Source organism: Argentina anserina, chromosome 5 (genome assembly GCF_933775445.1).
Source record: "Argentina anserina chromosome 5, drPotAnse1.1, whole genome shotgun sequence".
Classification (NCBI taxonomy): Eukaryota; Viridiplantae; Streptophyta; class Magnoliopsida; order Rosales; family Rosaceae; genus Argentina; species Argentina anserina.
This window is the reverse complement of record NC_065876.1, coordinates 1,714,380-1,742,271: the sequence shown is the minus strand read 5'-3', so window position 1 is coordinate 1,742,271 and position 27,892 is coordinate 1,714,380. Positions and strand designations below refer to the sequence as shown.

Genomic DNA, 27,892 nt, shown 5'->3' with positions numbered 1-27,892 from the left:
GTGCAGATCCGAATAAAACTCGTATCAGCACATAAATGGATGATCGTAATCAAAGTTACGTGATTCCGACTTAAAATCGAAAATTGAATGTCATTGACAATTCGAAATGGTAATCGGAGATTTGATTAAATTAATAAATTTCTTAACTGTTATAATTAAGTCAATTATTTTCTATTTAATTTAGTTATGAGAATAACTAATTTTAAATTAATTAGAAAATACATATTGATTTAATTATACAATTAAATTTTATTATTATTTTAGTGTCATTAAAATATTCTACAAAATAAAAGCCTTGACACTATAAATACCCTTCCAACATGAAGAGAATGAGACTTGAGAAGAAAAAAGAAAATCACTTGAGCAAGATCATTCTCAACAAATTCTGAAGTCTCTCAAGTCCACGAAGATTATCAAATCCACGAAGAATCATCAAGCCACCAAATCGCTCGTTCTTCATCAAATCCAAATCCAAACTCAAGCCCACGAAAAATCATCAAGCTGCCAAATCGCTCGTTCTTCATCAAATCTAAATCCAAATCAAATTCAAATTCTCAAGATGTTGTAGAAAAACATCAGTTTCATCGTGAACTCAATTCAAACTCTTTATAATCTGTTGTAGAAAAACATCAGTTTCATCGTGAACTCAATTTTGATCGCACCACAATTAGTTGTATACATGTATTCAAGAACCATTTTCCTACTAGTTCTTGCAGGCTTGCAGCTCATTCAGGACCCCTAAGACGTTACGAACATTTAGAAAATGAAGTTAAACTACTTCAATAAAAAGCCACCTACGAAAGATAAAAACACGAAACATATATAGCTACAAGTATTTCAATCATCATGAGGAAAACGAGTAGGGCTAGGAAAAAGAAATAACAACTAGCTAGGTAGCGAAGAGCGCAGGTTAAATATACCTTCCAAGTATTGTACCAAATTTGCATAAATTGATTGTTGCAAGGCTGCAAGCATCCATCTGAATTCATAGAATGGAAACCTAAACTAAAATTTTGATTACAATATCAGAATATCATTCCCATTATACTCGATCACGCTTAAACTGTCCATCCCACTTCTCTAGTTATTGTAAACCAACCACTCATCTCCCTGAATAAAATTCTTCACCGAATACGCCTCAACATGCTCCTCCGGAATCTGACTGCTCCACTTCACCCTCCCGCCCAAATCTGCACCCTGTCCAGAGTTCCCATATTCCCCATAGTAAAGCGTCTTCAGAGCAAACTCCTCACTCCAAGGCATCCACCCTTCTTTCGAAACCAGACCATCCATGGTGCAGTTCAAGAACATTGTCCTCGAAAACTCCTTCTGTTAGTGGAATGTAGTAGGTGTGAGTAGTAGGTATAGTGGTGGAGATAGTGGAGTGAGTAGGTGAATGAATTAGCCTATATATAGGAAGCAATTTGTATATGAAACATCAATAAAAACTCAAGCAATTCAACTTGGTATCAGAGCATTGAGCTCTGTTTTTTTTTTTTTTTCTGGGACTTTTTTTCCCGTTTTTTTCTTCTTCCGGTCGGGTTCTGCTTTCATCTCTTCCGGTCGGGTTCTGCCTTCCATTTCTGCCTTTCATCTCTTCCGGTCGGGTTCTGCCTCCTTCCCTGCGCCATCCAACGATCTTCGGTGATCTTACTCGACCCGAAGAAGTCTCTCCGCTCGCCGCTGCTCGCCTCCGCTCGCCGCTGCTCGCCTCCGCTCGCCGCTGCTCGCCTCCGCTTGCCGCTGCTCGCCGCTGCTCGCCGCCGCTCGCCGCTTGCCGCTGCTCGCCGCCGCTCGCCGCTTGCCGCTGCTCGCCGGACGTCCTCAGTCGCCGCTGCTCGCCGAAGCATTTCCCCGATCTCTCTACACCGACCCGGTTAGAGCTCGCCCCGGCCCGGCCCCAAAAAAACGCTCTAGACCCGACCCGGTCAACAGATTCGACCCGGTCATCCGACCCGGTCCACCAACCCGACCCGGTACTCCGATCCGACCCGGTCCACCGATCCGACCCGGTCCACCGACCCGACCCGGTACTCCTACCCGACCCGGTCCACCGATCCGACCCGGTTCGCCAGATTTTATCGGTTCATACTCACCGTCAGTGCAAATACACCGACGACAGATTGTTCTCATTTTTTGTTTTTTGTTTGCTATCTTAATACTTTGTTTCTTTTCAATGGGTTCTGGACACGAAACTGAGGGTTCTCAGCTCCCGACCTTCGAAGTATCTGTCAAAAGTTCTGATAGTGGATCATTTGGGGGCACCAAACTCAACGGAACCAATTTCCGTAAATGGAAACGACTTATGACTGCTCATCTTCGAGGCATGCATAAGATGGGACATGTCACCGGCGTCACTAAAGCTCCTAGTCCTGAGGATATTGTTGCCTACACTAAATGGGACGACGATGATGGTCTCGTTATGTCAGTCTTGTGGAAAGCTATGAATGATGAGATAGTTGATCTGGTGGAGGCATGTGCTACCGCACAGGCAATATGGGAGACACTAACTAGCTTATTTAGTAATGACTCTGATTTCATACAGGTTCATGAGTTGATGTGCACAGCTTTGGCCATACACCAGGATGGGCAACCGGTGGCGCACTATTTCACCAAACTAAAGAATATTTGGGCTGAGATTGATGCGAAACGTCCTTGCATGATTCAAAATCAAGAGGATATCGTTTGGTACCAAAAGGAGAAGGAGCTTGAACGAGTTCACCATTTTCTGAAAGGTCTTGATGCCAAGCATACCAGTGCGAAAGGCGAATTGCTCCGAATGACCGAACCACCTAGCCTACTCACCGCTTTCACCTATATCCGAAAGGATGAGTCTCAGCAAGAGAGTATTCTTCCGGCACCGGCTGTCATTTCCAGCCTTACTGTTCATGCTCGATCTCCGGCACCACCTCTTCCGCAAGCAACTTCCGCTCCCCTTCATCGACATGGACCACCACCAGGTTTCGGAAATCAGCCCCGCCCTCCTTGCTCTTATTGCCATGACACCAACCATGCTCGTGCGACCTGTTGGAAATTATATCCACATCTTAGGCCCAAAAGGCCTAATTATCGTCCCCAGGCAAAGGCAACAGCAGCTCTTCACTTAGTTCCGGAACTCGATATCTATGGTGTGGTTGGGCAGGATCATCATACTGCTGGAGGAGCACCTACCGCATCCATCGTTGGCCGTGGTCAAATTGGTATGGCATTCAATATTTCTCACTCTGTTAGTTCTGATACCTGGATTATTGATTCTGGTGCATCTGATCATATGACTTATGCCAAATCTTATTTTACCGTATTATCCCCTCCACCCGTACCCTATGTTACTAATGCTAATGGTGAGGCATTCCCCGTATTAGGGACAGGGTCTGTTCGTATTACTCCCACCATAGAGCTTCACAATGTACTCTATGTTCCTGCTTTATCTCATCATTTGATCTCTGTTCCCCAATTGAACGCTGACGCTCAGTGCTCTGTGACCTTTTTTCCTATGTATGTGATCTTTCAGGATCTTCTCACCAGACGGGTAATTGGTCGGGGGTATCTGAGGGGCCGGTTGTTTCATCTGGATCTGACATACGCAGGGGAAAAACCAGGGGGACCGTCTCAGACCGCTTTACTCTCCACTTCTGACAAGCTAAGTGAAGTTTGGTTATGGCATCGTCGCTTAGGGCATCCATCCTTTAGTGTTATGAAAAAATCCATGCCTACTTTATTTATTAATGTGGACGAGTCTTGTTTATGTTGTGAGACATGTGTTTTGGGCAAGAGTCATCGATCTACTTATTCCCCTAGTACTTCTACTAAAAGTTTTCTTCCTTTTGAATTAATCCATTCTGATGTTTGGGGACCCTCGAAAGAGTCAACTGTATCAGGAATGCGATATTTTGTGTCATTTATTGATGATTGCACACGTCTCTCATGGATTGTTCTTCTTAAAAATAAAAATGAGGTTTTTTCAGCTTTTCGTGCCTTCTATACCTCTGCCCAAACACAATATAATGCCACCATTCGCATTCTTCGGTCTGATAATGGGGGGGAATATGTGAATCATGTCTTTCAGGAGTTCTTTAACACACATGGAATTGTTCATCAAACAACGTGTCCTTACACACCTGAGCAAAATGGGGTTTCTGAAAGAAAAAATCGTCATTTACTTGAAATGGCTCGGTGTATTCTCTTTAGTGCCCACATGCCTAAATACCTTTGGGGTGATGCTGTCATTACTTCCGCCCACCTTATTAATCGTCTTCCATCTCGTGTCCTTCAAGGGAAAGTTCCCTATGAGGTGCTTGCATCTCATGTCTCCTTACCCTCTTTTCATAATCTTCCTGCCCGTGTTTTCGGTTGTGTTGCTTTTGTTCATCTTCCACAACATCAACGTTCTAAGTTGGATGCCCGGGCAATTAAATGTGTGTTTGTTGGGTATGGAGGACATCAGAAAGGATACCGGTGCTATCACCCCCCTACTCGGAAGTACTATGTCACTATGGATGTTACCTTTTTTGAGGATATGAGTTATTTTTCCTCTTCTGATACTACTCTTCAGGGGGAGAATTCATATTTTGAAGAGTTATATCATGGAAAGGGGGAGACAAGTGAGCCAGTCGATGTGGTAACAGGTCCCGTTGAGATTACCAAAGTATCAGCCACGCAGGCGCCACCAGAGGTTGTTACTCAATCATCAGCCACACAGGCGCCACCAGAGGTTGTCACTCAATCAATTGAGACACCAGAAGCTGACAACACAACTGCCCCTCATATCTCCCGTATCACTGTTTATACCCCTGACCAATGCCCTCCTGGTACAGAAGATCACTCACCTGAGGTTAGTCATTCTATTAGGGATACTAGTAGACAATATGTTTTGCCAAATAGGTCTACTCGGGGACAACCAACAAAAAAATATGAGCCTACCCTTCAGACTAAAGCCAAGTATCCAGTGGCAAACTTTATATCTACCAAAAGATTATCTAAGTCATATGAGTCATTTGTGAATCAAATATCTACTGTATCAGTACCTAACAAAGTGCAGGATGCATTGGGAGATCCAAAATGGAGGAAAGCAATGGAGGAAGAGATGGAAGCATTACAAAAGAACAATACTTGGGAGCTTTTACCTCCACCATATGGCAAGAAAACCGTAGGATGTCGTTGGGTGTTTACAGTGAAACATAATCCAGATGGGTCAGTAAACCGGTATAAAGCACGCCTAGTAGCGAAGGGGTACACCCAGACATATGGCATAGACTATGATGAGACATTTGCACCTGTGGCAAAGATGAACACTATCCGGGTATTGATCTCTGTCGCTGCTAACTTGAACTGGCCACTTAGGCAGTTTGATGTCAAGAATGCATTCCTTCATGGAGAACTAATAGAGGAAGTATACATGGATCTTCCGCCTGGATATGTGGCCACCTCCCCAAGTAACTCCGTATGCAGATTGAGAAAGTCTTTGTATGGTCTTAAACAGTCACCTCGTGCTTGGTTCGGAAGATTCTCACAATTCATGAGGAAACTTGGCTACAGACAAAGTAATTCAGACCACACGTTATTTCTCAAACATCAACAAAGGAAGGTAACAGCCCTAATTATATATGTTGATGATATGGTAGTTACTGGGAATGATACTGTTGAGGTGGATAGATTACAGAAACAGCTTGCCACAGAGTTTGAGATGAAGGACCTAGGTACACTCAAGTACTTCTTAGGCATTGAAGTAGCCCGGGGAAGCAAAGGTATCTATCTGTGTCAAAGGAAGTACATCCTTGATCTACTAACAGAGACAGGTATGTTGGACTGCACTCCCATTGATACTCCTATTGAGCAGAACCACCGGTTAGCAGAGTATCCAGATCAAGTCCCTACTGACAAACCGCGTTATCAGAGGCTAGTCGGGCGCCTGATTTATCTATCACATACCAGACCAGATGTTGCGTATGCAGTAAGTGTAGTAAGTCAGTTCATGCATAACCCCAGTGAGGACCACATGGATGCTGTTGTAAGGATCTTGAGGTACTTGAAGTCAGCCCCAGGGAGAGGAGTAATGTTTTCTAATCACAACAATATCGTTGATGTTTGTGGCTTCACAGATGCAGACTGGGCTGGAAACATTACAGATCGGAGGTCAACATCAGGGTATTTTACCTTTGTTGGAGGTAACCTTGTTACATGGAGGAGTAAGAAACAAAATGTGGTAGCTCGATCTAGTGCTGAAGCAGAATACAGAGGTATGGCTCAAGGAGTGTGCGAGTTGTTGTGGATTAGGAATTTGCTACAAGATTTGGGTGTTAAACCTAAGAATGCTATACAACTATACTGTGACAACAAGGCAGCTATTAATATTTCACAAAATCCTGTGCAACATGATCGTACAAAACATGTAGAGGTTGATCGTCACTTTATAAAAGAGAAGTTAGACGCTGAGATCATTTGCTTTCCGTTTGTTCCTACAGAAGAGCAACTTGCAGATATACTCACCAAAGGAGTGTCCAAGAATGTTTTTTATGACTCACTTTGCAAGTTGGGCATGGTTGATGTGTATGCGCCAACTTGAGGGGGAGTGTTAGTGGAATGTAGTAGGTGTGAGTAGTAGGTATAGTGGTGGAGATAGTGGAGTGAGTAGGTGAATGAATTAGCCTATATATAGGAAGCAATTTGTATATGAAACATCAATAAAAACTCAAGCAATTCAACTCCTTCCACGGCCTCCCCAAGTAGTTCAAGTGCACTTTGGGGTCCTTGTTGTACCACTTCATGTACTCTTCCGTTTCGTTAATGGAGCAGTTCTGGAGCACGAACCCCGTTGCCTGCGCCGGATCCGTCCTCCCGTGCGCCGTCACGGCGTTCTTCTCGCCTTTCTCGGGGGCTAATTGCCTCGGCACAATGAGGATAGTGCAGTTGTCGAAAACGGCAGCCGAGTTTCCGAAAATGAAGTCTATATTGCCTTGGATTTTGCATGACTTGTAAAGCTGGAGGTTGCTTCGGGCGTAGAGGGTGTCTTGGTGCCCAAGGAACTCACAGTCCTCGATGATAGAGCGATCACTGTCTGATCGGAAAGCCACAGCCTGGTGGACCTCCTGCTTTGCGTCAGGGGCCGCAGCGTTTTCGAATGTGACGCCGCTGGCCATGAAGCCGTCGCCGTAAACACCCACGGTGGCGGAGTTGTAGGTCGCAATTCCTGGCTGTCCCACATACAGAGATCCTCTAATTACCGTTTTGCCCATCCCTTCCCCTAAGAACACAACATTCCTCTTCTCTAGAGGAATCCCAACAATCTCTTCATACACCCCGGCATTTATCCGAATCGCGTAAAATTCATTGGAGTTTTCCGGCGCCGCGTCCACCGCCTCCTGTATTTTGCGGTGACAGTCGGTGTTTTCGTCCTTGCAAACATTCGCATTCGCCGTCATATCTTTCGGTACAGAAAACTCTGACGAGGAATTGTCGGACCCCGACACGACGGATGCCCAGAACCCGTCGCGCTCGGTCTTGGGCGGGCCCCAAGAATCAGTGTCGTTTCCATTGTTCTCGTACGAAAAGATCATGCTGAGGGCGTTGCTAGTGTCGACGGTCAGCGAGTCGTTGATGAACGACATGGTGGAGATGACCAACTTGGTGTCGTTGGCGTACTTAAAGGCGTACCAGCAGTCGAACTGGTAGACCAAAGCGGAGCTCATGGCGGCGCGTGCGGTCTTGGTCTGGCCATTTGAGAGGGCGTTTTGGGATAGTAAAATGCGGTACTCGGAGTTTTGAAGAAAATCGATGCAGTTATTGGCGCCGGTAGTTCAGTTCTCGCTGCCGGCGGAGGAGTTGAGAATATCGACCACCATATTTTGTGCGGTCTTAAGGCCGTCAGAGGAGACATTGACGGCGAGTTGGATAGTTTGGAGAGGGCTAGGGTCTTGAGGCAGGTCATCGATTTTTTTGGTGAGGGAGGCATTGCAGATGTCTGGGAAGCGGGTGGCCCTGCAGGCTTGTTCGATCGGAGATGCGGCAGCGAGATTGGAGTCAGAGAGGAAGCGGGTGGCGGAGGAAAGATAGAGGGATAGAGTGAAGGTGAGGAGAAAAAAGCGGGATGCCATAGAGCAATTCTGATGTTTTAAATTTTGATTCGTAGTTAAAATGCTTGGAGCTATGGAAGTTAATAAAACCTAGCGTGACCAGGATACCAACAAAATCCTGATAAAAATAGAAAGGTTCAAGGCTGTTTTACCCGTAATAAACTTGTAACTACTTAATAACAGGAAAGTAATCGTAATGAATCATGATACACCTTGTCATATTGGCTTTTTCTTTTGAGAATTAGAACTGTAATTGATGATATTTAGATCTTTAGATAGATATATTGGAAAGCTATAAATACGAGAAGACCGAAAATAACAATTCGTAATTTGCATTGGTAAGAAAGTTATGAATAAAGGGGCGAATGTACCGTCGACAACTTTCTGTATGACATAATTTGAAGTAGGAAAATGTCCTAACATATCCTAAAACCTAAACCTTAAGAGTTGTGAAATGCTACAACTAATTTGTTGTGAATGAGAGATCAAGGTCTCACACACTAGATACGTATAGCATTAGTCTATTAGAAATTTGAGTTCCTACAGTTCATGTTGGAAATTTGGATTCTAAAGTCCACAGAATTCTTTTGGAGCGGAGTAAATATCCAGCCTAATATATTGCAATGAGGGGCACCACCATCCTCTAAATAGTCCTTCAAGGCAGGCTTAGTTTTTAAAGGCTTACATAATCTACCTTTAATATTGTCAAACTTGATCAACAGGTATTGTCCTCCAAAACTAGTAAGGAAATACTTTAAATGTTAAAATTGTAACAAGAATGCAACATTTTCTTTTCCTAATTTCCATATGGCTTACAGGTTTTGAAAATTTCGATTTTGCATATGAACTGTACAATTTTTGTTCACAATTTACCAGCAATGTTCAAACATCTAGCATAGAATGTTATGCAAAAGGATAAGTTAAGTTCTTAAAAGTTGATCTCCAATTGTTCGACATAGCAGTACTTACACTGAATCCAAACTCACAACTCTCAAAAACAAGGGAGAACACCAAACCTTAAAACCTAACCAAATAATACAATTCCAACTTATCCCAAATAACCATACCTGTAAAATCATGGCTACCAAAACCAGAAAAGAACGAAAATCACAATTGTCAAAGACCACAAATTACAACAGGAAGTAGAAGACCCTATAAAAAGATGAGAATATTGGTTGTATAAAAAGCCTTCATATACTATCCAGCGGTGTGAAAGTAATTTCATGAGGTGCTTTTGGAGCCAGAACAGAGTCAAGCTTCCACAAAAGCACATTTCAAATCTCCGTTCTTTGATTCAATCACCAGGCTTTCTCAACCAATAGTGTAAAAGGATAGACAATACTAATTACACCACATTGGCGCAAAACAATAACAAACCAAAACCCGAGACATTGTTCAGTAATTATTGCCTCAGAGGTAGTGACAACAATGACATATATCATCACACTTGATGTCTGATAATACGAGCATAAATGCATCATCGGCAAAGAGAACACCATCAAAACCTCTTCATCAAAGCATTCATAAAACACAAAAAGCTCAAAATTTTGATGAATCATTCTTCGAATATTCAACTTTGAGTAAGAACAACAAATGAAAAAAAATACAAAACATCAGAGAGATTCCCATTAGAACAAGTCATCAATCTCCGTAGAGTGCAGATGTCCCTGTCTGTTTTCTCATCACTTGCAAGTCATAAAAACAAAACAATTAACAACCAGATCTGACCATAAAAAAAGAGACCATGTTGAGTAAAACAGAGAGATGCAGATGCCGGTTGCCTCAGATTTGATTTTTTTTCATAGAAATTAATCTGCAAAGTATATTTAACACCATCACAGGCATCGGCAGAATCACAAGGAGAAAACAGGATTTAGAACAATACTAAAGAACTATGAGGTAACAGAAAACAAAATCAACGCAAAACCCAGTAGTGTAATGATGAAACCAGACAACATACTGGGTTTAGGTTAAAACCCCAAGCATTAGAGCTATGTACTAATGTAAACTTTAAAAGACAAAAAGCAACAATGTCGAGTAAGCATATTCTTCTAGGATAAAAGATACAATCAAAACAAGAACCAAGAACCAAATCGTTCGACTGCAATCATAATAACCATTCCAAATATTCTACTTCACAATCCTAGTGCAAAGGAGATCATGATCATCAGAATAAAGCACAAGCGCACATAAGAAATTAACAATCATAACAAAATCAAACCCAAATTAACTCTCGTTTTCATAACATAAAATGTTGAAAAACTCATAAACCAATATCCATAACACTACAACGAAACCAGTCTTTCTCACTAATCATTATTCAACACCACAAAAACATAAACCCGGAAAACAAGCAGAGAACATAGCTTCATCCAGTTGTTGAAGACAAAGACGGAAGACCCATCAACGCAACCTTCTAGCTTCTCTCTCGGACTCGAGCAGGGTGAGGATGTCGCCCTCCCGGACCGGACCCTTGACGTTCCTCATGATGAACCGGTTCTGGTCGTCGAGAAACTTGACTCGGACTTGGGTCACCTGACCCCTGGATCCAGTGCGGCCCATCACTTTCACCACTAGCGCGTGCTTCACAGTCGATTCCATAGCTGAGAGATTCGTGAGCTCGAGACGAGGGTATGCAGGAGGCGGCTGGCTTGGAGGGTCGAACAAGACGACAGAAGTAGGGTTTTTGGTGCGAGATGGATTGTTATTATAGTGAGGGGATTGTTGTTTCTTGACTTGCGAATTGGGGCCTAGTTTTCTCTTAAATCGGATATTGACCCCAAGGTGCAGGTGCCTTTTTATTTCAATAAAAGGTTTCTGTTTTATTATTTAGGTATGTGCCTTTTTTTTTCTTTTCTTTTTTAATATCATCGACAACATGTGGGTAATATTGACCAAAAAAAAAAAGACAACATGTGGGTAATCTTAAAGGTAGATGACATATTTTCCAACCTACATGTAAGGAAATAGGGATTTAATGAAAGAAATGAGGAGATGAAATTAGAGAGTAAAGAATTTAGTAAGTCGCGATCATTTTCTTTCGTTATTATCTCATGTATATAATGTAATACATTATGTGAACTTTCTAAATAATAACTGAATTGTTGAACTCATGAGTTATATGCCAACCTTGGTATCAAACACACGAGTCCTATACATATAAGCTGATTTAAATTTTTCTACTGCGAGCTTCTTAACTCTTAGTTTTAAAGATATAGTAGATTTGCTCGAAGGTTTTATCTGCGGATTACATTGTTGGGTCTTGCCCTTCTTTTAGACTGATATTGTGGTTTGAGGTTATCTGGAGCCCGCCACTTTTAGATATACGGTTCTGTTTGTTAGAATTCTTCAATTAACAAATAATAGAGCAATGAGACAAATAAATAAGGTAACAGCTAAATTAGTTATCGGCACAATGAGTTACTTCTTCGGCATTGTGATGCTGTAAGACGGCAAGACCCCTTGTAATTAGTTATGTTCCTTGTAATTAGTATATGCAAGTGATTTGTCACGTCCAAGCTAAGAACGATCAAACTTTAGTTTTAAAACGACAAAGGATCTAACTTCCAAGAGGTATTAGTCAGAATAAGTCCGAATGTCAAGCTGATGTCTCTGTTGTTGGTGAGGAAGGAACTGGTTATGCTTCGGCGAGGAAGGGTCGAGAAATAGTATGGCACATAGATGATTTGATGTAAAACTGTGGAGATCGATGGCTAGTTTGCCAAATTGGAGGATTCCATGTTCTATCTAATGCAGCTTAACCGTTACTGATAAAATAGTTTTGATGCCAAAACCGGCAAAATTAATCGGTATTGTAGTAAGAAATCGTTCCATTAATCATGGATTGATGAGGATTCAAGAGTAACAAAAACTATGAGATGCAATAGCTTTATAAAAAATAAGAGCCACGAACACCCGAGTTCCATACCGGAATTACATGATACCCTGTTGTTTGTTCTACAGCTAAAGGTGAAAAAACAACAATTTCGGATCGCTGCAAATGATTTTGGGAACACATTCATCGCATTCGCAAATAAGTGAATAACAGACCACTTCTTTACACTTCTATTCATCACAAATCTTATTTGCCTTCAGTTACAGAACTTCCTAGCTGGGATATCTCATACAAACAGAATATGCCCCGTGCTTAGTGTAGTGGACATTTGCTGGCTTGTTGCATCCCACAATAATCTAAGGAACTTTCAAGCCTAAAAGAACAAAAGGCATGGCAAGTTCGAATGCAACCACTTAGTAGCTTAAGTCACAGCAAAATGATGTGCACCTATATGAACTACACATCCTACAACTTCACAAAACTACCTTGTATGATTTGCAGATCCTAACACACAACATTATCAGAGTTGTATCACTCTGGGTCTCTGGTAAGCCACATTCTATACTAGTGAGTTGGTTCAACTTCTGTAAGTAGAGCTATGTACTAATGTAAACTTTAAATGACAAAAAGCAGCAAGGTCGAGTAAGCATAATCTTCTAGGATAAAAGATGCAATCAAAGCAAGAACCAAGCACCAAATCGTGCGACTGCAATCATTCCAAATATTCTACTTCACAATTCTAGTGCAAAGGAGATCATGATCATCAGAATAAAGCACAAGTGCACATAAGAAATTAACAATCAAAACGAAATCATAACCAAATCAAACTCGTTTTCATAACACAAAAATGTTCAAAAAACTCATAACGCAATATCCATAACACCACAACAAACCCAGTCATTCTCACTAATCATTAGTCAACACCACAAAAACATAAACCCGGAAAACAAGAAGAGAACATAGCTTCATCCAATTGTTGAAGACAAAGACGGAAGACCCATCAACGCAACCTTCTAGCTTCTCTCTCGGACTCGAGCAGGGTGAGGATGTCGCCCTCCCGGACCGGACCCTTGACGTTCCTCATGATGAACCGGTTCTGGTCGTCGAGAAACTTGACTCGGACTTGGGTCACCTGACCCCTGGATCCAGTGCGGCCCATCACTTTCACCACTAGCGCGTGCTTCACGGTCGATTCCATAGCTGAGAGATTCGTGAGCTCGAGACGAGGGTCTGCAGGAGGCGGCTGGCTTGGAGGGTCGAACAAGACGACAGAAGTAGGGTTTTTGGTGCGAGATGGATTGTTATTATAGTGAGGGGATTGTTGTTTCTTGACTTGCGAATTGGGGCCTAGTTTTCTCTTAAATCGGATATTGACCCCAAGGTGCAGGTGTTTTTTTATTTCAATAAAAGGTCTCTGTTTCATTATTTAGGTATGTGCCTTTTTTTTTTCTTTTTTCTTTAATAACATCGACAACATGTGGGTAATCTTAAAGGTAGATGACATATTTTCCTACCTACGTGTAAGGAAAGAGGGAGTTAATGAAAGAAATGAGAAGATTTGAAATCAGAGAGTAAAGCATTTAGTAAGTCGCGATCATTTTCTTTCGTTATCATCTCGTGTAGATAATGTAATACATTATGTGAACTTTCTAAATAATAACTGAATTGTCGAATACATGAGTTATATGCTAACTTTCGTATTTTCTATTTGCGAGCTTCTTAACTCTTATATTTTAAAAATATAATAGCCTGAAGGTTTTATCTACGCATTACATTGTTGCGTCTTAGTTTTCTTTTAGCCTGATATTATAGTCTGAGGTTATCTCGAGCCCGCCACTTTTAGATATAAGGTTCTGTTTATTAGAGTTCTACAATTAACAAATAATAGAGCAATGAGACAAATAAATAAGGTAACAGCTAAAGGGTATGTAACTGGTACAAAACAAAGCTTTTCAGTGGTTTTGCAACAGGCCATATGGCCCAATGAAAACTGCTAAAGTGCTCAACTACCATATCGGGCCTATGCCAAACATCAGCCCACTTTATACTCAATATATAGAAAGTTAATGCGGTGTTGATGGTTCAACTTAAAGCTCCTCTGATTACAGCAAATAGAGAAAACGGATAACGATAAAAACCCTTTGTCAAATCGAACTTTGATAACCTTTAACTATGCATTTGAAAAAGTATTTTTTGACTATCTTTTTTTTTCGGGAGTTTATTTGGTTTTTTTGTAATAGAAGAAAAAAAAATTGAAGAACAAATATTTGAGAAACATATATTCAAGAAAAATTAGAACTCAAATATATAGAATAAAATATATTTTTATATATTTTCAAAAATAATAATAATAATCATTAGATTTAAAAATAATTTAATAATTATTTTACTTAATAATGATGTTGCATACATTTAAAAATAATATAATATATTTATGTGACTACGCTTGACGAATAAAATTAATGTCTTTGAGGCCTAAAGTTTGATGGCCAACCAACATTTTCCTTATGATATTTGCAGAATCATTCGGGAATCGATTAATAAATGAGATGTAGTAAATGAGCTGATTGAGTTGTTGCCGTTCTTGCTCAGTTCGATCGGTCAGCTTTCCGGTCCATCCCCACGTTCCTAATTAGCTCAGTTATTGCCGATCGAGCCAGCTTTATATAGAAATTCCTGAACCGACATCTATTATCTATATTGGTTTCACTTCCTTAAACTAACTCTTAATATATATTTTAAGCAAGCTAATTGCAACCATTACTAACTCTTAAATTACTTAATTTGTTACCAAATTTCAGGTACGTGCTCGTCATCACCCATTGCAAGAGTAAATCGATTCGATCTGCAAAATTAATTGCATCACCCATGTGATTCTAGCTAGAGCTTGTTTCTCTGATGCCTCTAGTAGGCTGTTACGTTAATTTGTGCATTTTAGCCAAGTGCCAAATAACCGATGACAGTACGTGATGACAACCTGCAGCTTAATTAGTTATAACTATTTGAGATCTTTGTAGGTGTAGCAATATCCAAATTCATGTATAGTGTTGAGTTGATATATACGATTTGGGTCAAAAGAAAAGCTGCTATTGAAGACACTGAACTATATTCTGCAGGTCAAGAAATTCAGCAAATACGTAACATGGTTTTGTTTACGAGTATATGTGTCGGTTTGAATACTGAACATGTTTTTCCGATCCCAGCATATTAATTTGACTATATATCACTTAAAACTGGGAAAATAAAGGAAAATGTTCAATGCTATATATTACTTTAGGCTTTGATCATGCATGTAACTTATGGAAGTAAATCAATCCTAGATTATTTATACTGTTGCATATGATAATGTTGCGTGTGACTTAATCTTCCACATTCAAACCATATAGATGGAATAATTAACATGCTGCATGAAAAAGGAGATCGAGTAGTAAAGCTAGCTACTTTGGTGAGTAGTTACCACATGCTTACTTTCATCAAGTTTAGAATTAGTTGGAATTGGACTAGTCGTTACTATCAACTCTATAGACGGCTAAGTAAAATTATTTTGAAATTAACGACCATTAATAATGGAGTGGCACAATAGGAATTCATCTGTTGTGCATCACTGTATGACATACATACAATTGTGTGTGGTGATGGAGGGATATCATAATATGCACGCGAGTGTGTGAGGGGTATGGTACGGAGAAAAATGTTGTTGTATACCATGCAACAACACATAATAGAATTTTCTGTACAATAGCTGTAGCCGGAAAACTGTGCTAGTCCTCTTCGATCTTTACCTTTCTCGACTAGTACGTGAAAATATGGAAGGCTACGGATATCCAAAAGGGCCGGGACCATGTGAAACTAATTAGTCGCAAATTTCCCTAGTAGAAGGCTGAAATGATGAAAGAAACCGGTGAGAGGAAAAATCAAACTCTGCAGAGAAATTAAGAGCAACCAATTGCAATAGTAGTAAATGATATCTTGCTAGCTACAATGGAAGACTGGATCAGTTGCAGACTAGCTTGTTCTAGTGGGCATGCAACTGGCCAACTGGGCATGGCAGTAGCTTTAGATAAATAGCACATTAGTGTGCGAATATTGAAGAACCAGGTACGGGTGTAGAACCCTAGCTAGGTCGATCGATCAGTCCTTCGAACCTAGATATAAGTTTCAAAAAAACACATGCAGTATCACAGAGCAATTCAAAATGAAGTGGTTTTTCAACAAAAGCAGTTTGTTGGTTTGGTTTGGTTTCATTTGGTTCCACAGCGAGTAACACACAGATCATATTATTCATATATATGTATGATTTGATGTATTTATATATGCATGTAATTCTTGCAGATGTGACTGTAAAACAGCTTGCATTGCACTTTGCGGTTTAAGGTCCCCACAGCTCAAAGGAAACGTTTCAGTTGGTTTGGGGTGACGTTGCCTCATCAAGTGAGGCTAGCTAGCTCCCAGTTTCCACTTTCCACACACTGTTTCTCTTCCAAGCTCCTTCTATATATTCCCCACCTCACCCCCTCCATTTCCCTCACACCCTCATCAGCTCCCAGCTTCCTCCATTTTGCTCTATTTTCTTCATTCTTCGGTTTCCTTCTGCCCTCTCTCACTCCCAGAAGGTACTGTCTGTGTCTAAGCCCTTCCTTTGTTTCACTGATCCAAAGTATTGCTTATAATTCAGATCCTATCACTGTTTTATCATCAAACTAGCTCTCCGATCTGTATTTGTGTACCTTTTCGCAGGACAAAATGTCGCAAGCAATGCTTCTCTTCTTGGGGCTTCTTACTCTCACCCCATCGTTTGCTCATGCTTACGATGATGGAGGTTGGGTTGCTGCCCATGCCACTTTCTATGGCGGGGGTGACGCCTCTGGGACTATGGGTAGGTTTTTTTTTTACCCATGTAATTTTTTTAATCACCTTCTACCCCTTTGGTGACATACTCTGTACGTACTTCTATACGAAATGGCTGTTTCCCTAATTTTCACCAATTCAGTCATATGAATACGTTAATTAATAGAGCCTTTTAACACAACATGCATGTCAAACAAATATTTGCAGGTGGGGCTTGTGGGTATGGAAACCTATACAGCCAAGGTTACGGCACAAACACAGCAGCACTGAGCACAGCCTTGTTCAACAACGGCCTGAGCTGCGGGGCTTGCTTTGAGATCAAGTGTGTCAATGACCCCAAATGGTGCCTTCCGGGCTCTATTTTGGTCACCGCCACTAATTTCTGCCCTCCAAACAATGCACTCCCTAACAACAACGGCGGTTGGTGCAACCCTCCTCAGCACCACTTCGATCTCGCCCAGCCCGTTTTCCAGCATATTGCGCAATACAGAGTTGGAATCGTCCCTGTCTCCTACAGAAGGTACGCATGTTTTAAACACCGTTAAAATCTCCATGAGCTATACGATTGAACTTACAAAACCTTAGGTAGCTGACAAAGCAGTTATAGAACCAACCAGCTTATCAAACGTCAGCCAGCTTTTCAGGCCTTGAAATTTCCAAAATTCTTACATGTTTCTGATGAACCATTTTTTATTTTTGTGTTAGAAAAATTCGGGTTATAATCTTTTATGTGTTTGTGTAGGGTACCTTGCCAGAAGAAGGGTGGGATCAGATTCACAATCAACGGCCACTCATACTTCAACCTGGTCCTAATCACAAACGTTGGTGGTGCCGGTGATGTTCAGTCTGTTTCCATCAAAGGGTCAAGAACTAATTGGCAACCCATGTCTAGGAACTGGGGCCAGAACTGGCAGAGCAACTCTTACCTCGACGGCCAAAGCCTCTCATTCAAGGTCACAACCAGTGATGGCCGCACTGTGGTCTCTAACAATGCTGTTCCGGCCGGCTGGTCTTTCGGACAAACTTTCTCCGGCCTCCAATTCCCATAAACTAAACTAGTTAAACGAAGACGCAGATGAAGAAGAAGAAGAAGCAGCAGCCACATGCAAGCTAGCTTTGTTTAGGTTTAGAGTCGATTAATGAAAAGGGCTTATATTAAATGGTCCTAGTCGTCGTTCTGATCTGCTCTCATTTGTATAGGAGCAGACAGAAATTAAATCGAATTTGGCAGCGGTGGGCATGAGAGTACCACCCGCCACTTTTTGTTAGGTCTGTTGTTATATTACTTATTAGTGTGCTTCGGTTAGTTTAAGTTTTATATTACTCAATTGTACGTTGCAAAGCTTAGTCTACTATCCTTTATTTGGGGCTAGGCTTTCTCAATTAACTTGTGTATGAACTATGAAGCTATATGTGATCGGCTTTAAATTTCCTGCCGCCGTTGTGGGTGGTCGGAGTTGTTAAAAGTGTACGACTTTCCGTTATGAATAAAGTCTCCTCCCTCTCCGAGAGGATGAGAATAGCATCTGTATACGAGTATATCTACATTTTGCTGGCTATTAATTGGTTTTTCGCTAATGATACTAATGCAGTCCCGCTCACTTGCGGGATAGAAATTAAGGGACAAAAAAGGACTGTGTCATACAGCCGTTAGATCTTCACTGATGTTATCGAATGGACAGAATAGCAAAAGACGATTAAACCATTTCCTCCTACTCCTTACCCAATCTTTTCTTACCTTCTTCCTCTTGGCTTCAACGCATCTCTGTAATTGATTTCTGCAAATGAAGACTACACTACCACTTTCTTGAGACTGCTCGACAATTAAAACCTCCGCAAAAAACTGCAGACGACAAACCCAACAAATATGAACTAAATCAGATTGAATTTTGTTTTAGAATCAAACTTTGGTTGATACTACAATCTTCTTCTCCATGTAGTCATCTGATCTCGACAAAACAAAAGAGATTGATTGCATTTTGATCTTACGGACATCGCCCATATGATATAATTACTAGATCAAACAGAAGAGATCCAAAATTCCAATTCACTAGATCTATTATATTTGAAATAAATAATGCTATATTCATGCGGTTCAAATAATGGGTAGAAAATAAGAGCTTTAGATCTTCATGTTTTATTGATGAGTTTCTTAGAATATGAGAATGGGGAGGAGATGGGATGAGGAAGGTGGAGGAAGAGGATGAAGATAAAGTTGTAGAGAGTTACAAGAAATGAGTGAATTAAAGCTGGGTATTAGTCAAAGATTGGGTAAGTTTGCTATTTTATTTTATCCATTTGATAACATCACTTAAGATTTAACGGCTTCTATAACATTTGACATAATATATTATTATTTGACTTAATTTTTCAGATTGATTGATATAATATATTGATAAATAATTTATCGTATCGTTTTCTTAATATCAAAAATATATCGAGATATTTAAAATATTGACTACACATCAATTTGTCTGGAGTAATTCAAATAGAATAGGTGTGATCATGAATTCCCTCACAAATTTACTACGATGGGAGGTAGAGCTAAGCTAAAACCAACTGCTAAGGCTTAGTATAAGCCAGCCATTTGTCATGATAGATAGGACTTCTTATATTCCAGCGTGGAAGGATTCTAATCCTCACGTCCAACTCAAATCCGAACATGTGGAAAGGGGGACCCCGCAACATCTTTTTCTACCAACAGCAACGAAGTAATAGATTTGCGGATACAAGCCTAAGATAAAAAGATAAGGCACGAGGGTTTCCATTGGCCAATCCAAACCCCACAACCAAATCCTCACCGTCGGAGACAAAAAATCAGGAAAATTAACGGTCAGATTCCGCCAAAGAACCACTACCACAATACAACACTGTCATTGACTCATTGACATGTTATAATACAAAGCCATGAACACTAACACCAAATTGTACATTTTGCCTTGGCCAATCCTCCCTCCTTTCTACCTGAAAAATCCATTTCCCGACCCAAATTCAGGTAGAAAATATGGCAACCGTCACGACTCAGGCATCCGCCGTCTACCGGCCACAAATCTCGTCGAGGTTCCTTACCGGCTCTTCCGGCAAGTTAACTAGGGAAGTGGCTTTTAGGCCTGTGACATCTCCTTCTACTAGCTCTCTTAAAGTTGAGGCCAAGAAGGGTGAGTGGTTACCTGGCTTGCCATCACCGGCTTACCTAACTGGCAGGTACTTCAAAATCAAGCTCAAACAAAGACCTACATTACTGTATGTGTTAATAATATGTGACGTTCGTTCTTATACACCTTGGTTTGTTCTTGTGCCACAGTCTTCCTGGTGACAATGGTTTTGATCCTTTGGCACTTGCTGAGGACCCAGAGAACTTGAAGTGGTTTGTCCAAGCTGAGCTTGTGAACGGTCGATGGGCTATGTTGGGTGTAGCAGGGATGCTATTGCCAGAAGTCTTGACAAGCACTGGGATCATTAACGTTCCGAAATGGTACGATGCCGGCAAAGCTGAGTACTTTGCTTCTTCATCCACCCTCTTTGTGATCGAGTTCATCTTGTTCCACTATGTCGAGATCAGACGGTGGCAAGACATCAAGAACCCAGGAAGTGTTAACCAAGACCCCATCTTCAAGCAATACAGCTTGCCTCCAAATGATGTAGGTTACCCTGGTGGCATCTTCAACCCTCTCAACTTCGCACCAACTGAGGAGGCCAAGGAGAAGGAAATCGCCAACGGTATGTATTCGAAAACGAGCTTCAAGCTTGATTTTTGATCTGAGGGATCTTGTGAGTTTGTAACTGATTTGGTTTGAACTTTACGTACATGCAGGGAGACTGGCAATGTTGGCATTCCTGGGATTTGTGGTTCAACACAATGTGACTGGCAAAGGACCCTTTGACAACCTAGTGCAGCATCTTTCTGACCCATGGCACAACACCATTGTTCAAACACTAAGTGGCAACTAGATCCATCAAAAGGAAGCAAGAAATGGAGAAAACCTGTGTTCATTTGTTTTGTAACAATGATGTAATATGGCTTTTGAGAGATGAACTGTGATTGAGCATCAATGTAGACAAGGTTTTACCAGTGTACAGGAACCATCAAGGCAATATGTCATTATATTATCATTCTCATTACGATTCACTAATTCATAGCCAAATTCATTTTTTCCTAGTAGCTCAAGACATAATGATCTTGCTTTCACTTTCTATAAGTAATAATTTACAAAGTGGGATGCTCAGAAGGAACCAAAGGAGTTCATAACTTCATATACAGATAAACTATAATCCTATATATCTTGTAAAGTTATATATATACATGTTTACTAAGCCCCAATGATCCAAGTAGCCATTCGGATACCTATTAATATTTCTCTTCATCTGGTTGGTTTTGAGGCCCTTAAAGTCCTTCAATGGTTTTTCTCCCAGCTACAATCTCATGTTTGGTTGCTACAAGAACACAAAAGTAAACATTCAATGAAATGACAAAAATACAAAGAGCATGCATGAGATCCACACATTTGAAAATTAAAATATCTCATTTAGTATTGGAAAACAGAGTGATAAAACCAATCTCTAGGAACACATTACCTGCTGGTAAGTATTCGTGTCGTATACAGCAATGCTGCTAGGCCCAGAAGATGAAAGCCAAGAAGGATGCTCATCACCATACAAAGCTTGAGGCCCGAAGTTGGTACTTGCTTGATAATCCACTGAATTTGTTGGCAAGTTCATTTCCAAACCAGGCTTCAATTTTTTATCATCTGACACATTAGGATTGCAATATGATGGGTACGCATACGGCTCACCAAGTTCTGTACTTAAGCAAGCATTTATGTCATACTCATTCAAGCCACAACCTCCTTCCATGCTAGGAATTTGCCCCATATTGTCAAGTTGTCCTGGATCGCCAACCTCAGACTGTTTACCGGTGCTGGTACTAGTGCTGGCGCCGCCACATATATAACTATTGAATCGTGCTATTGAGGCATTTATAGAGCAGTCCATGTCTCTGTAGAAAGAAGTGATCAATGTAATAAGCAGAGTTAGATCCATTGAAAAGGAGAGACCCCATCTGCCAACCAATTACAGTATAATACATCACAATATATTGGCACTGAATACTCTCAGGCATTGGTTCAGCAGGGAAGCAATAGACTAACCTATGAGGCAGAAAGGTTGCCTCGTTGGGTAATATCAAATGTTGATTGTCATTATTCAAAATCCAAGGTATAGGTTGAGTTTCTTGAACACTACCCACGATTAAAGATGACGGCATCCCGTTCTGAAACTGCAACAACAAAAGTCATTTCAGATTTTCTCAACGCTTGAGAGGCATTCTGCACCAGATAAAATATTTGTTACCTGGCCTGTGCAATTCAGTGAAGCTAGCTGATGTTTTTCACAATTTTCCTGACAAAAGAAGTATCCAGCATATTAGAATTGATTCAATAGCCTTAAAGATCTATTATAGTGCGTCACACAAAATAGCAGTGTCCACCCACTGGCTCAACATTTTAAGGTGGTTTGGGCGAGTCACCATAGCTTAAACTAACCATGACAATTGACAACAACCAAGCAAGATAATATTTGTTCTCTGATAATTAACACCATTTTCATGATGATTAAATGGATATGGGGTAAGCAAATATCTTGCTATCACAAGTAAAAACATTGGTATTTACTAGGCAATTCTTGTAACAGAAAAACCAGAATGATACCTTGTGCAGACGTGTTCGACTAATTGATTCCTTAAGCATGTCTTCCATCTGCCTTAGCTGTTCTAGATTGTCAACCTTCTCTGGATTAGTCCAAAAGCTGAAGAAGTGGAAAAACTAGCTCATGTATCATACCATCTTAATTTCCAATTTATTTGCATATATCACTAACCAATACACAGTTTCATACGTATGGCATAGTGAGTGTTCTATACAGTTAACTAAATTCTGTCTGGGGTCCACAAAATCAGGCCATCTCAAACAAGGCTATTTACCTGTCTAATATAGCATCTTGTTTAGTACAAAAGTGGCTAAGGCACTTGAACATTTTCAAGACAAATGATTCAATATCAAGAACATGACCTTAATTTATTCTGAAATTTAAGTTCACAGACAACTTCTTTTTCATTTTCCTCTTGTTCGTTAGGTATTGGTACAATACTGCAAATGACTTGATATAAGAAGACACTTTTTAAAATTACATAAAAAGATCATTAGAACCAAAAAGAAAGAGTTGACCAAAAGCTCCAAAGATGTACCTCAGTCTCTTATGCAGTTCTGCGAGTTGGGTTTGCAATGCCCTTGCATGATTTGTCAGATCCTGCGAATGAAAAATTTACCAGAATACATGAGTTGTCATGAATAATAAGTGGAGAGAAAAAATTTAAATGTTAACACTGATAAACATTGTATACCTCAACTGTCTGAGTGCTGCAAGAAATAACAGAAGGGAAACAGTTAAGACACGAATCAAACAGAGAAAAAGAAAATAGCAGAACTGATAATATATCGACAAACCTGGAACCTACAAACTCTTGTACATTTACATCATGATCCAACTTCTTAAAAGTTTTCTTCAGTACCTATAGAGAACACCAAAATGCAAGTATAATTTGATTAAGAGACAGCATACTTTCTCTTTATTTAATGTAACAAAACAAGCTAGACATTTGTCCACTTTTAATACTATTTAACAGTCTTACTTCAAGGCTCTCCAATTTCCTGTTCCAGTAAAATGGAAAAGAAGTTAGCTGTAATACCATCCAAAGTCAATCAAGCTAGAAAAAGAGAGTCCAAATTCAATGCAAGTATGTCCGTACCTTTTCGCCCTCTCCTGAGGAGTTAAGTGCGCAAACTTTGCAATTATATCTTCAAAATTGCTGAGAAAGTCGAGAAACAACCAACGAAAGAAAAAGAAGCTACATTAGCATATGATATCGAAAAAATAATAATCATACTCCCAACCAAATCTCAATCTAGTTTTGTAAAGTTGAATTTGCATTGAAACCAGAGATGAAAAGCACAATGGATGGCCTCATCATTTTGCTTTAACAATACTTTAGTACCAATGCATCATTAATCACCAGAACAATGTATAAATGATTGTAAACTCGGCAGCACTTGATACCTGCGCTCCCCTTGGAACAATGTAGGCCTTCCAGTCGGGGAAAACATGAGAAGTGTAATGTCTACATCACACAAGATTGATAATTCCTTGGCCTTCTTCAAGATGCCATTTCTCCGTTTCGAATAAGTAACCTGCCTATTGCCACTGCTCTCCAATTTCTTTATCTTTAACTTAACCCTTCCCATCCTACAACTCAATAAACCAAAAACCCTTATGAAACACCAAACATTGAAACCTCTAAATGGCAAGAAAATGCAGATATAAACTCACTTTAGCTATGTCACAACAACACACTTGTCCAAATGAAGCTTTCATCCCAATTGCACCAGCACTTGACAACCATTAATGAATCCTCTTCGAAATTTCTGTTCTAACCCCAAAAGGCAAAACAATCCACAACAAGAATATGAACACGGATTTTTTCAAAAGCAAAGGTTGAATCTTTACAAACACCCAGATAGGGAAAACACAAAAGCAACAAGCTTTACAAACACCCACAAAGGAAAGATCGAATCTTGAAGAAAATGGTGAAAAGAAAAACAAACCCAGAAAGAGTAATAGAAAAACAAGGAGGAGGGAAAGAATCAAAGAATAGGGTATGGAAGCTTTGAGCTTACAAATTTGAGCACGACGGGTCAAGCTGTGATTTCGGTCGTGAAAATGAGCAAAACCAACCAGCAGAAATTTACTGCAGAGAGAGAGAGAAACAGAGTGAGGGAGAGAGAGAGAGAAAATGAACGGTGGTGATTTGTGAGTCTGCATACAGAGGGTTAGGAAACATGCACCGAAGACAAAATCTTGGGCTACGATTTTGAAGAGCTTCTCCACCAAGAAAGCCTACCTGGCCTTCTTTGCCGTTATATTACCGGGTCCAGTGGCATTTTTTCGTATTTCTTCTATTTTCCGGTAAAAAGAGTCGAATTGATTTGATCTCCTATGGTCCGATATTTAAGTTTTATTATCTCCTATTAAAAGAGTCGAACTTGTGACCTCTAGACACATATGGTCTGATATTTGAGTTATATTATTTCCAATTAAAAGAGTCGAACGTGTGACCTCTACTGACACGTGATTCGATTGTGATCTTCATCAACACATGATAAGATTTTAAGATATATTTGTTCCAATTAAAAGAGTCGAACTTGTGATCTTACCAACACATATGATTTGATTCCACGATATATTAGCCAGTGCCTTATTTTCTCGTTGGTAATTGTAGAATTGAACAATTTAAGAACTCATGCTGAAATGGAATTTGCATTTTACTGATATACAGAGGATACAATTAGTTTGCATAGAAAGAATAGGATTACACCAAGTGTAAATTAAGGGTGTGGCATCAATCTAAACTTTCCTAATAGTTATGACTAGAACTAGAATTTGTTCATAATTCACATTCCATTACAAGGACTGAGATAGAGGGCGGGCTCGCAGGTTGAGGGCTTGAGGTTGAGGCGCTATAACTGCTTCTTCCAACTCCTGCCTTGTCAATAGTCTACTTGAGGGCACAAACTTTGAGTCGGCTTCGAATGGGTCTGTTTGTTCAGAATTTACTGAGAATTCAGCACTGATTGCCTCGACAGTTTTTTGGATGAAAACTGATCTTGGCACGTAGTCCTTCATGCGGCATATGAATTCCAAATGATCTCTAGCCTGCAAAGGAATATGATGGAACAGATGTCAAACTACTATTCTTGATTCTTTCACTAGTCATCTGATAGATTAACTAAGCTGTCAGCACAGGTTGAACCCACTAAACATTCGAAGTGTGATATAGGAATACAGAACATCATCATATCATGAGGTTAACCAATTGGTGATTATAAAAATAATTACATCAACGACATACCTGTTACGAAGAAAATGAGAGCAACATTAACTCCTTTTGACTTTATATTAAGAGAATCCTAATTTTTTTTGTTTCAATCAAAGTCTGATTCTTGCCAAGTTTTTGCATTAACAGGAGTTACTCTTGTATGCTAGCAACCCTTAAGCCTACAAATAATGCGTGTTCAATACTTCAATATTTTAGATTAACCGTCACTTTTATAGAAGTAGTTTCATCCTTAATACTCGAAAGACCAAAGAAATCAACAACAAAAAAACGATATAAGAGCACTAAAAACAAACAAGATGACACAAGTGAATAGCTTACCAATCGATATTTAGGGACCCGTTTTGGATGCTTCAGGTAAGCCATGTTTCTGACCTCATAGTCCCATAGAAATGATGTGTGGTGCATCCACCGGTCTTTGGTAATGCATTGAGCATTCCCACCAAACTTGCGGTTACCGAATACATAATCTAGAATCAGATAAGACCAAGTATCAGCACATGCTTCAATTCATCAGGAACAACTAAAGTTTACAAGTAAAGGAAGAGTATGCATGAGTGCCATATCAACAAGCTGGTCGATATAAGGTAAAATCCCGAAGCATAAAACTAAACTTCATGCTACATGAAAAGATCACATGAAGAGCCTCACGTAAAACGAGCAGGATCTATAGAAGATGGATGAACAAAGAAAAGAAATAATCTGTTGAACACGATATTTCTACATTACTAAGCCCCTTTTTAGGAATAATGCAAAAGAAGAAAGTACCATTTTCAAGAAGGTAAAAATCTCCAAATCTTTTGAACACTCTGCTGTACAATTGGCTACTCCAAGACATTATAGGACGCGGATACAATTTCAAGCCAGGAACAGCATCCCGGTTGCATATGAAAGTGACAAATATTGTGCCATGATCAACTGCAACCGTACCACCCCCAGTATACCTTTTAATGACAGGAACCTGATCTCGTAACACCAGATCAATGTCGAGAAGCTCTGCAGGTTTTCTACGCACAACATGGAGCTCTTCATAAGTCCCAGAACCAAAAATGAACAGATAAAATCAAGGTTCATTAATGCAAGCAAGCTCAAACAAGACGCACAAATGCGGAAAATATACTTGAATATCGACAAGTTATTCCTCAGTTGCATTATAAACATAGCATATCAGCTCAGTCAATAGTCAGAATGAATATGAAGCTCATCTTACCCTGAAATACCCATGACAATATTGGGATTATTGGTTCCATCATTTATAATGCACCAATTTTCAGACGAGGTTCGAAGCAGTCGCTCCTCTAAATGAAGCTGCTGTAGTATGGGAATTCCTTTTAATCTGACAATGTTCATCAATGGAAGCCCAACATTTCTTGTTTGAGCTATAGCCATCCCTATTCACCAAATAAAACAAATGAAAGTTATGAACCTCAAACCCATCATATAGAATCCTACTAATGCCCCACATTCATTGTATCCAATGCAGCTAATTGTACTTGCACTATAATCATTTTACCAATTCACTTATTCCCAGAAAGAACCAATCTTTGAAATCATGATATTCTAGCAATGACAGAGAGAGAGAGAGAGACCCAATAAAGATGCAAACTTTAATTTGGGTTCTGGAAAGAGATGTTATTCCTTCACCTGTTTGATGACGTCGTCGACTGAAATCTGAGGCTGAGGAAGACAGCCGGAGCTGTAATTCACGACGTCCGTGAAGCTTTGTTTTGTGGTGGAGAGTTGTTAACTTTTGAGGAGGACATTTGGGCCAGCAAGCCCAGGACAAGAAAGGCCTCTTACAATTACACGAGACGACAGAATTTAGTGCAAGTGAATCAATAATGAAGTATGTTTTATCGACTTTTTATTGATAACATCAGTGATAGTTTCTTGGGCCAATTATATAAAATGACACGTAAGGACTCATATTTTTAAACAAGAAACACTCAAATATTTTTACACACACGTAAGGATACTTTGTCACGAAAGGATTTTCATTTTAGACATTAAAATTATACAAAATTATAGACTAACACTAGAATTAAAAAAACACTAAAATCATCATTCTCATTTCAGATGAAGTCTCCGGCCGATCTCTCTGAAGACGTCTCCGGCTTAACTCAGGCGAGGTTAAGTTGTATCTCGCTGAACTCTATATTGCCACAACCATCTTTGGTGGGTCCCAGCAATCTCCAA

At 40.0% G+C, this 27,892-nt stretch overlaps 6 protein-coding genes, 2 non-coding genes and 1 pseudogene across 12 annotated transcripts; 2 read left to right on the top strand and 7 right to left on the bottom strand.

Moving 5' to 3' along the window:
• Nucleotides 1-1,080: 1,080 nt before the first annotated feature.
• Nucleotides 1,081-8,090, bottom strand: LOC126795136 (probable pectinesterase/pectinesterase inhibitor 51; annotated as a pseudogene).
• Nucleotides 8,091-9,676: 1,586 nt separating this feature from the next.
• On the bottom strand, nucleotides 9,677-9,762 carry LOC126796569 (small nucleolar RNA R44/J54/Z268 family). The gene has a single exon (XR_007672409.1). It is a non-coding gene; the product is annotated as a small nucleolar RNA R44/J54/Z268 family (small nucleolar RNA).
• Nucleotides 9,763-9,843: 81 nt separating this feature from the next.
• Nucleotides 9,844-9,917, bottom strand: LOC126796568 (small nucleolar RNA Z267). Its single transcript, XR_007672408.1, has one exon. It is a non-coding gene; the product is annotated as a small nucleolar RNA Z267 (small nucleolar RNA).
• Nucleotides 9,918-10,284: 367 nt separating this feature from the next.
• Nucleotides 10,285-10,685, bottom strand: LOC126794510 (40S ribosomal protein S28). Its single transcript, XM_050521252.1, has one exon. It carries the CDS (start codon nucleotides 10,668-10,670, stop codon nucleotides 10,473-10,475), a length of 198 nt encoding a protein of 65 aa, XP_050377209.1. The 5' UTR covers nucleotides 10,671-10,685; the 3' UTR covers nucleotides 10,285-10,472.
• Nucleotides 10,686-12,718: 2,033 nt separating this feature from the next.
• On the bottom strand, nucleotides 12,719-13,184 carry LOC126794509 (40S ribosomal protein S28). The gene has a single exon (XM_050521251.1). It carries the CDS (start codon nucleotides 13,100-13,102, stop codon nucleotides 12,905-12,907), a length of 198 nt encoding a protein of 65 aa, XP_050377208.1. The 5' UTR covers nucleotides 13,103-13,184; the 3' UTR covers nucleotides 12,719-12,904.
• Nucleotides 13,185-16,623: 3,439 nt separating this feature from the next.
• LOC126796477 (expansin-A1-like) lies at nucleotides 16,624-17,818 on the top strand. The gene is made up of 3 exons (XM_050523306.1): nucleotides 16,624-16,780; nucleotides 16,960-17,272; nucleotides 17,495-17,818. Exons 1-3 carry the CDS (start codon nucleotides 16,648-16,650, stop codon nucleotides 17,799-17,801), a joined length of 753 nt encoding a protein of 250 aa, XP_050379263.1. The 5' UTR covers nucleotides 16,624-16,647; the 3' UTR covers nucleotides 17,802-17,818.
• Nucleotides 17,819-19,690: 1,872 nt separating this feature from the next.
• On the top strand, nucleotides 19,691-20,867 carry LOC126796388 (chlorophyll a-b binding protein P4, chloroplastic). Its single transcript, XM_050523214.1, has 3 exons — nucleotides 19,691-19,956; nucleotides 20,057-20,472; nucleotides 20,567-20,867. Exons 1-3 carry the CDS (start codon nucleotides 19,757-19,759, stop codon nucleotides 20,701-20,703), a joined length of 753 nt encoding a protein of 250 aa, XP_050379171.1. The 5' UTR covers nucleotides 19,691-19,756; the 3' UTR covers nucleotides 20,704-20,867.
• A 118-nt stretch (nucleotides 20,868-20,985) lies between these two features.
• Nucleotides 20,986-24,643, bottom strand: LOC126796387 (agamous-like MADS-box protein AGL65). 4 transcript variants are annotated; one of them, XM_050523211.1, is made up of 14 exons: nucleotides 24,627-24,643; nucleotides 24,480-24,550; nucleotides 24,133-24,227; nucleotides 23,863-24,048; nucleotides 23,555-23,614; nucleotides 23,438-23,456; nucleotides 23,253-23,317; nucleotides 23,150-23,165; nucleotides 22,994-23,055; nucleotides 22,458-22,554; nucleotides 22,102-22,149; nucleotides 21,900-22,027; nucleotides 21,328-21,748; nucleotides 20,986-21,186 (listed from the first exon to the last, which is right to left on the bottom strand). In XM_050523211.1, the coding sequence occupies exons 4-14, from the start codon at nucleotides 24,045-24,047 to the stop codon at nucleotides 21,166-21,168; spliced, it is 1,122 nt and encodes a 373-aa protein (XP_050379168.1). In that variant the 5' UTR covers nucleotide 24,048; nucleotides 24,133-24,227; nucleotides 24,480-24,550; nucleotides 24,627-24,643; the 3' UTR covers nucleotides 20,986-21,165. The 4 variants fall into 4 exon arrangements, with proteins under 4 accessions (XP_050379168.1, XP_050379166.1, XP_050379169.1 ...); XM_050523209.1 differs by lacking the exon at nucleotides 24,627-24,643 and having other exon boundaries at nucleotides 24,480-24,615; XM_050523212.1 differs by lacking the exon at nucleotides 24,627-24,643 and having other exon boundaries at nucleotides 24,133-24,232; nucleotides 24,480-24,590.
• Nucleotides 24,644-25,111: 468 nt separating this feature from the next.
• On the bottom strand, nucleotides 25,112-27,629 carry LOC126795010 (putative lipoate-protein ligase A). 2 transcript variants are annotated; one of them, XM_050521819.1, is made up of 5 exons: nucleotides 27,286-27,629; nucleotides 26,907-27,087; nucleotides 26,465-26,703; nucleotides 26,018-26,166; nucleotides 25,112-25,515 (listed from the first exon to the last, which is right to left on the bottom strand). In XM_050521819.1, exons 2-5 carry the CDS (start codon nucleotides 27,083-27,085, stop codon nucleotides 25,264-25,266), a joined length of 819 nt encoding a protein of 272 aa, XP_050377776.1. In that variant the 5' UTR covers nucleotides 27,086-27,087; nucleotides 27,286-27,629; the 3' UTR covers nucleotides 25,112-25,263. The 2 variants fall into 2 exon arrangements, with proteins under 2 accessions (XP_050377776.1, XP_050377775.1); XM_050521818.1 differs by having other exon boundaries at nucleotides 27,341-27,629.
• Between the last annotated feature and the right edge of the window lie 263 nt (nucleotides 27,630-27,892).